The sequence below is a fragment of the Cryptomeria japonica genome, chromosome 1 (genome assembly GCF_030272615.1).
Source record: "Cryptomeria japonica chromosome 1, Sugi_1.0, whole genome shotgun sequence".
NCBI classification, from domain to species: domain Eukaryota; kingdom Viridiplantae; phylum Streptophyta; class Pinopsida; order Cupressales; family Cupressaceae; genus Cryptomeria; species Cryptomeria japonica.
In genome coordinates, this window is record NC_081405.1 from 230,306,400 (window position 1) to 230,315,619 (window position 9,220).

The 9,220-nt window shown below is 36.8% G+C and overlaps 1 protein-coding gene across 2 annotated transcripts in view; it reads right to left on the reverse strand.

The window, feature by feature from the left end:
- Positions 1-7,933, reverse strand: part of LOC131035366 (protein RST1) — a 198,453-nt gene extending 190,520 nt beyond the window's left edge. The window contains exons 1-3 of one of the 2 annotated variants that reach the window (XM_057967040.2): positions 6,899-7,933; positions 4,606-4,887; positions 3,146-3,223 (exon numbers count right to left, since the gene is read on the reverse strand). In XM_057967040.2, the coding sequence (XP_057823023.2) occupies positions 3,146-3,223; positions 4,606-4,887; positions 6,899-7,285 (747 nt within the window). In that variant the 5' untranslated portion in view covers positions 7,286-7,933. The remainder of the gene's footprint in view (positions 1-3,145; positions 3,224-4,605; positions 4,888-6,898) is intronic. The other variant, XM_057967039.2, reaches the window with a different exon arrangement.
- Between the last annotated feature and the right edge of the window lie 1,287 nt (positions 7,934-9,220).

Sequence of the window (9,220 nt, forward strand, 5' to 3'; positions counted from 1 at the left end):
CAGTGGTTATTTGGTTCTTGCATTCAGTTTTCAGTGCCTTAGAGTTGGTACAACATCTTTTCTGGAGGATTCAGTGAACAGAGTTAGGGTTTAGCGTGGAGATTGGGGTTTTCAACTTGGCATCACCTAACAGCCGTACGGCTGTACTTTGCAGCCATTTCTCTTCCCATGTGAAGCTATGTAAGAGCTTTGGATCTTTGCCGCAGCCTCCTTCTTGATTACAGTATTCACTCTTCATCCAGGTTGGACTCATTGTTATTGTAATCTTCTTGGAATTGTTTGGAATCACTATCTAGATAATTATTTGATTTAAATAATCAGAAATCTGCTTGGTACGATTCTGATTTGGCTGTGTATGAACATTTATTTCCAGTATTCTTTTCATGTACTTGTTCTTCAATTATTACTTGCTGAAAAACTATCAAAAACACAAAAATAAACAAACCTTCTGCAACTTCTGTCTATTCTCTAAAACCATCAAAGGAAACACGGGAAAATATAGTTTATTAATTTAAAAACTACAGCAGATCAACAAGGGGATCCATCAGGGATCTTTCAAGTTATGGTGGAATGTGTTGTTTCTTTACAAGTGCATGGTTTCTTGTTGGATCTTCAGGTTAGATGATGAATAATTAGATGAATGAAAGGAACTGTGTATGATTCATGGTGAAACTCCTAATCCATACCACTAGCAATTTGTTGATTGCAAATTCGCCTTGTGTGGTCAACTGGAATACTTGAATGAGCCTAAGTTCAATTGTTATTCAATCATTGATATGCATTCAATTAATGGTGTCTATGCTTGATAATGATTTGAAAATCCTCTAATTTCCTTAGAAGATTGCACTAAGCTTTGTGGAGTTGTTGCTTTGCATGTCAAAGCAAGGCTTAGTGGAGTTTCCCCAAAGATCATTCCTTGTCTCTTGCATTCTTAGAAGTAGCGTAGTCTTCTCAAACCCTTCTCTTTTGCTCTTTTTTTTATTCTCCAAGCAAGTAGATAGAATCTAAGTTCCAGCAATTCAAGCATTCATGTACAATGTAAGGCCCCTTGAAGAAACGGCAATCACAACAACCAACTGTGCTTATCCACACGTCATGACCCGACATTAGGAACCTTGGAGTTGTCTCATTTGATCGCGAAGCATAGCATTTGAGAGACTTTGTTCAAGAGAGGATAAGATACCTTGGTATTTTATTCTGTGTTTGCATGTGCATAAAAAATACATCAACACAACCCAACTTCTCCTCCAAGCCATCCAAAGCATAAATAATAACAACTCTAGATCCAATCAAAACCATGGGAGGGATACCCATTCCAATCACTCCGAAAATCATCACCCCACAAGAGCGTCAACTCCTAGACCTACCATGCCTCCTTTCTTACCAACCAAGAGAAGAACACATATTAGAAGAAGAGAATCCAGCTATAGATAGCGTAGAGGATCTTGCTGAAATATACTATAGGTTAGTCCCCGAAGTACAAACAAGTATATCCTTTAGCGATTATTGTGAAGCGAAAACCCGAGTTACCCCTAATAGGAGAAGAAGGCACCCCAATAGAGACCTTAAGGAAAGGGTAAGTAAGATGACCATTCCAAATTTTGATGGATCCGGGAAATGCACAGCATTATCATGGGTCCAAAAACTAGATACCTACCTATCACTTAGTCCTATGACCGAAGAAAATGATATTAAGTTCGCCGTGCTCCATTTAGCAGGGATAGCCCATGATTGGTGGCACCATGGCCTTGTTACTCAAGGTCACCAACAAATTACTACCTAAAAATATTTCTCAATAATACCTCCTTCTCCTTGCTTGGCTCTCTTAAATATATCATTCCTTTCACCCTTCGATATCCTTTTGTTTTTTTAGGCTAGGATAAAAGGCTGCAACTATCTTGGCTTTTGCTTTTTATTGCTAAGCTGGCTTTGTCTTATTCAAATGTGATAGAGATGGAAGGATGTTAAATTATTAATTGGTGGGTAAATTTGTTGATTACGAAGTTGCCTATCAACATATATCTGGCCTTCTGTAACATTGCTGGTAACATCAAGCTAAGTCACAAGGTTCGAATTCGAATTCGAATTCGACAGCCATGAAATTCGGATGAAATTCGACAAGGGAAAAATTCGGAAAAAAATTTGGATAAAATTCGCCTTCTATAATTTTGTTTATTTTTAAATATATGTATACTTCTAATAAATTATCAGAATAGCGACCCTTGTTGGAGAAAATCCGAGGGCGACCCAGCAGTTGCAGACACCCATGACCCAATACATACAAAGAATACCCACGACCAGCTGAGTTGTGTTTAGAGGCGGATAGCAGTGCTTTATAGAAGTTTGAAATTCGATTAAATTTGAACCTCATCCATGAAAATCGCCGTATCCTGTGACTTAGACATCAAGTACTGGGTGTGTAATATCATCATTTGGCATGGCAAGGATGGGAATCTGAGTAATAGATCCTTTGTAGCCTTCAATACATCCTACTCGTTCATAAATGATACATGAATGGAATTATCCTAGCATGAAAAACTATAGAGAGAACTGGACCTAATTAACAATTCTCAGGTTGTATGTTGGCTCCTTAATAATAGAGGAAATAGTATGATAGTGACTTTCAGCTGTTAAGACGAGCGATTCAGAAAAAAAGCAGATTCTATTTAGAACTGCTAATTTGAAAATGAAAGGAAGAATAGTGAGATAGCCTCTTAACATGAAGCAGCAATAAGTGATATTGATGTTAGGATTAAATTTTGCAAGGATTAGTTCAGAAGAGTGCCTCAAGAATTGCCAGCTTAAAAGAGGGCTTTAGAATCTTCTGCCAAGGACATAGATTAGTGACTCTTTCAAACGACTATGAACATAATATACACTTACCTGTCCATATACCATATACACACTGCGCAGTCCAGGAAATTAGAAAATGTTAATTGACTCAGTTTTCTACTAAACTAATTCATAGTCATTCTGAAATGGAAACTGGCAAATATCAATAAACTCATAATGCTTTCTACTAACTCATTTAATAATCACTTTGAAACAACACAACAACTTTCTTACTTATTAGTGTTCTGAAAGCATTTTCTTGTGCAAGGCTATGACAGCAATTGGCATAAAACTGCAACCTTGGATGCCATACCTTTCCAGTTGACTTATTCATGATGATTTTAAGTGCATCCACAAGTTCTTCAGCCAAAGCTGTAGTTACCCAGATTTCCTGAAAACAATTTAACAAGTAAAGTTAAAGCAATGGTAAGAGCATATGCACACACTTTTACTTTGAGAAAAGATAATAAATTACTTAAATACAAAATCAATCAGGTATAACAAATGATAGTTTTCAAAAGCGATGTTAATGTTGAATGTATTTTTCAAAAAAAAGCTAAATAGCATAGAAAGAACTCAAGGAATAGTAAATGAACCCATTCTCTTCCAAAAAGTATCTTGAATGAGTTTCCTAGTCAGTTTGCTCTTTTGGTAACTCAAAAGATAGTTTCTACTTAACTTTGAAATCTGTAAGTAGATGCAAGAAATCAATTATGGTGTAGTGTAAGACAAAGCTACCGAACTGGAGAAAGAGCAGATTATCTTTTCTAGTAATCAATACTTCACTGTAAGTGGATGGATCTTGCTTATTCTCGTGATCATAAGATGTGCAAGATCCATTAGTAGCTTCTTGAGTATTTACGTCCCTTAAAAGAGCTCTGGAGAATTTCCTTCTATTAAGAACGGGCACATATGGCTTTGATAGATTGCGTAATTACATCCAAGGAGTCTTGATCGCCACTCTTTCATATTTGAACATTCTTTTCATTTACTTAGAGTCTTACAGATAGACAAAAAAATGGTTTAAACATTTGTTGATTTTATGATAAACAGTATATACAAGATATGCGTGTTCTGTTTCATATATCTTTGGGACCTCCTCTTTTCCTGGAAGAATTCTCTGTTTTATGCTTCTGCTAATAATCTGGACCGTGTCAATAGCATCTCTAGCTTTCCTATTGCTATGTTCTTGTGGATTTCAGTTATTATATTTCCAACCTTTCCTAATATAAAATTTATTGTTGATATGGGGACAGGAAAGTTGGGACACATTTGATCAAACCCAATGAACTGACAGTGACAGCTCAGATGATAAGTAAAGTATTACCTATCAAAGAAAAACATTACAAACAAATAATCAAAGATAATGCTAACAGCTTGTAGCTTTTGATGGAGTATATTAATAGCTGTAAGTTGTAACTGATCGATAGAAAGCTAAAAATCTATTTTTCAGTATCAATGGCATTTCCATGTCTCCGTATTTCTATTGGCATTCTTCAGATGATAGCAACAGTGTTGCCTAACATTAAAAGTGGGTATCTTGTCTAAGCATATATCCTTATTTTAGATGTATGCACTGCTTCAGAGGAATGTCCTTTGACACTAGCTATGGGATATCTTCTCTACTCAGAACGAAATGAAGCTTTGCCTAAAACACATAAAATCCAACCCAAAGCTCATTAATAATTCATCACATTAAAAATAAATAAACGTGCACAAAAAATAACATTGCATGACTTTATATAACTACAATGAAACTATAATATTACTTACTTCTGTGCTTTCACGGGGATAATACTGTATACACTCCACCAGAATCCTGAAAATGGACAGCCCTTGAGATAGATGAGTACAGGATAATGATGCCAAGTGAGAATGAAGGGATTGGAAAAAGAAAGTATGACGAGTTGATGTCGAGATTTGCATTGCAGTATAAGTCAACAGAGGACTTAAAAAAAGGGCAAAATCAGCATAGCTTGTAAATGTGACCTCTGCCACAAATAAGATCACCTGCTGCAAGAGCTCCGTATGAGCTTCAACCCGAGACGCAAAGACCTGTTTACATGCAGATTAGAAATTCAAAAAAAATGTCAGAATGTAGCAACTGACCCAATGCTTAGCGTGAAAACAAGTGACACAAACTAAACTTATACCCAGAAACAAGTTATAAAGTAAATAATATGTGTATTTCCATATAATGCTCACTCCCTTCTTCAGCTTTCACGGTTGCCCTATATTGTAACCTCTCTTTAAGAACTTTGAGCAAGATTAATTAAATGGATGTATTCCTTTACCTAAATCAGTTGCTATTGCTTCTAAATAAGGATGCTGAGAGACTATAATTTCACCAAATATTTAACAGGTTAGAGATAAAAGTAAAACTGCAAGACTTCAATTTTCTGTTTTTTTCCAATCCTCGCAGCAATAGAAACATCTAAGTCTTTAGCTATGGTTTTTACAACAGTGTGTAGAAGACTTTTAATGTCATCACCTTTGCATTGTTTGATAAATTTGTTCGACTTAAATCTACCATTACTGTCACTTCTCTATGTTTGAAATTTAAATTTCAGCTTCAGTTTTGAACTCTTTCAATTGAATGCCTCTGCCTTATGTTTATGGAGATAGATTGGAATCTTTCTCCTAAAATCATCAAAAAATAAAATGAAATATTTAGCCCATGCAAGTGAAGTTGTTCAAAATGGTCAAACACGAGTTGCTGCGAACATGCTGCTTCTCAAGTGAACACGTTTCAAAAAATATTTTTTAGTTACCAAAGGCTTACTCGTGCAACAAATTTAGTCTGCTATAAAGTTCAAGACTTATGTAGGATCAAATGACCATATTAGTTGTATCATATAAAAATGGAAATCGTGAAATCCTTTTTCCTGAATACCCTGCCCAATTACATCCCGTCTTTCCTTATAACAGAATAGTATTTCTTGAACACCGATTGTGACCCTTTTCTAGCCATCGAAGTTACTAGATGCAAATTATTTCTAAATGTAAATACACATCATGTTTGTAATCGTCCATTTATGATTTAAAATAACCAATAAGATCCACGATCACGTTACATTTTCTAACACTAAAAGTTCTATTGTCAGCAAGTACCACAGAATTCATTGAACCAGATCTTGTGATTTGCTATATGCTTGAAAACCCCTTAATCAACGACGCAAACATTTGTCCATTTTAAGTGCTAAATAGACTTTCATGAAGATCTTAGTGATTATATCATTCTCATCCAAACCAAGATTGTTAGCATGATGATAACATGCTTTGGCACAATGGTGGCATATCATGGACTTTGTCTGCTTTAAGATTCCTTTACTTTAATGTGGTTGCTTTGTCATGTTTTTCGAAGATTTAGTGTTGCCCCATTGCTACCTAGAGTTCGACCACCCAAAGGTGTATAGTGAGCAGGGCACCACCCAAACAAGGTGTTTCCCGCAGCATGTTGGCATTTAAATTCTATGTCCATTGGAAAGAGACAATTTGCGGTGGCGATCATTCGACACAACTCTTTGCAAAATACAACTATCAAAGAACGTCCTTTAAAAAATGGAGATAGTTGACGCGACCTAGGTGATGGAAAGGGAAGTTCTATTGATACAGTTTTATATGGTTCTTCTGTAATTTTCTTGCTTTCTTGCAATCAGGTACTTCATAAAGTTAAAAAACGATAATTTGATCAAAGGCAAGATAGCAAAGGAGATTTCGAGATCTAAATTCTTCCGTGCATTTTCTTCCATAAAATGTCTTAGCTAAATTCAACCAATCATTGATAAGACTACTGCCCTCAAATGACTTTTTCCTTGTCCATGCTTTAACGGTTCCGCTTATTCACACTCATGCTTTGAAATCCTGGCAGTATGAATGTCAGTATTTGCCCTGTTTTGTTTCAAGGCTTCGGTAATTATCAGAAATTCGGTTTACGAAACGATATGTTTCAGGTGTAACATTTTTTTTTTTAAATTAATATTTATGATTATGAAGCATTTCCTACAAAAAAAATGCCTGATTCTGAATATAAGGCTTAGGCCTTACAGTTTCCAAATTAGGTTACCTTGATGAAGGGATTGTTGTGAGGTGAAAATATAGTAGATATATGTGGAGAAGAGCGTTTAAAGAGAAGTCGAGAGAGATATCCGATTGCTTTAGTGATGGTCTCGATGGAGTGAGAAGGCGAGCCCTCGAGCGCCGCCTGAAGCTCGCGGAAAACCTCGGGAAACTCCACCTTGCCTTTCTCTTCTGCTGCGAGACATATGAGCTCGCGCACTGTCTGGTCAATCACTGGAGCCTCTGAATAGCGGAGGCAGAGGAAGAGAGCCTCCCTGCCCGCCTCACCCCTCCTCACCTTCTCCGCGATTCCAATCACTGCAAAACGTTGCATTCCCGCCTGACCGCTCTTCAATTTTTCCATCATTGACTCGTACGAGCTCCCCTCCCCCATTTTGCCCCTTTTATCTTCGCTCGGACTCTTATTCACGCTCTCTGTTCAAGAGCAGGCTATATGAACATTCGCACAGTTCTAATAACGCTGTGTGCAGTGAAAGCAGGGCAACAACTGATATTTTGAAGATGAATGCAATCCAGGCCACGGCATTTCCATTAGAAACAACAAAAATGAGTCATGACAAGACTCTGCATATTCCAGCAGAACTGAGAGGAAAAAAATACTGAGCTAGAAGCGACAAAGTACACAGGTCACGCCAAGATAGAAGAGCTTCAGAAGTCTTTGCATGGGAAAAATAAAGCGTCCAAGTCTACACTCTTCTCCCGCTTTCTAGCTCTCGCCTCCGAAGTCCAGATAGTAGCCCACCTCCAGGCCAGCACTCTCCCTTCGTAGGGCAACAGTTTCGCTGTTGTTGTACTCTCTTCCGATTCTCAGGTGGGTGGAATGGAGGAAGGAATAGCAGGAAGTTAACTTTTACGGGCCAAGGTCACCTCATGGAACAGTTACGGTTGGTTTTGTTTTTTTAATGGACGTCCAGACTTCGGAGCGGGAGCCCGACTCATCATTTATGATGTTGCAGCTTTGCATTCAACAAGACCTGATTCTTGGCGGATTCATTTGGAACAATTCAACTTCATCAATAGATCAAGAGTCTATGGGTCTATTGACTTATATTTTTTTTGCTAAGCTGATCATTATAACTAACAATTGAACCTAATAAAATTATAAATATATTAAAGATATTAAATTCTAATTGAATGTATTAAAGATATTAAATTCTAATATCTTTCTTTTAGAAACTATTTTCATCTTTTATATGTATTATTTATAGAAAAAAATTGTTAAAAGTATTTTTTAATAATGAAATTATTAAATGTCATGTTGATTAAAAATTATTATAATAAAATTTGTTAGAGAATAAAATTATTTTTTATTTATTTATTTTAGATGAATTATTGCAAGGGGCAGAACTTGTCTTTTTTTTAGAATGAAAAGTCATACGATATAATTCACCAGCATACCATATATTGAGCAGCATATTTAGATTTCTACCCCAAAATGCCCTAATCATGTAGCATCTAAGCCCATCACCAAACCTGCCTCCATGACTCAAAATTAGAGGCAGATATACAATTATGATCAGTCATTATATATCAAACTGGTGACAGGGACAACATACTACCATACAATTGTAAAGATTCATATAAAATGTTGCTAAAGATAAAATTGGGGTAGAAAAGGCCAAAACTGAGAGGTCCTCAACTCATTTTGTTATTCACCATCCTTCATCTTCTTCATCTCCAAGGTTTTGGCCACCACTCGACACTCAAGCCCACAAGCATTATGGGCTACCGTGCTAGCCATCTCTAGGGGGGCATGCATGTCGTTCTCCACCCATTCTTCTTCTTCAAGGGTAGTCCAAAAATTCAACTCCTTATCTAGCTTGGGTTCATCTTCTTTCAACAAACCCTCCAACACCATGTATTCCTTAATCCACCCATCCTCTGTGACCATGAGCATCCCCGTCAGGTTTTGTAGAAAGATAATGTTTCTACCAACCTTCACCCCACACTCTTCCAGGAAATCTAGTTCCATGGTCTAGATAAGGGGAAACTTCCTCACCACACAGTCATAACAATGGCGTATATAGTAGTTCTAAGACAACAGGATGTGCAGATTTTCATCCACGTTGTCAAGGACAACATCAATTTTACCCAAAAGGGTATACTTTATCACTTTCTAACATAATGCCTTGGCACCAATCTCCAACTCACCTGTAGTTAGGACAACAACTAAAAACATGGTGAACACATTTGTTTTCACCATGTACCGGTAATAATCCATGAATAATTCCTTCCTTAGAATGGCCTTGACCGTGTGAATAACCAAGTCTTTTTGTCATGCTAAGGAGGTCTGATAACTCGATGATGA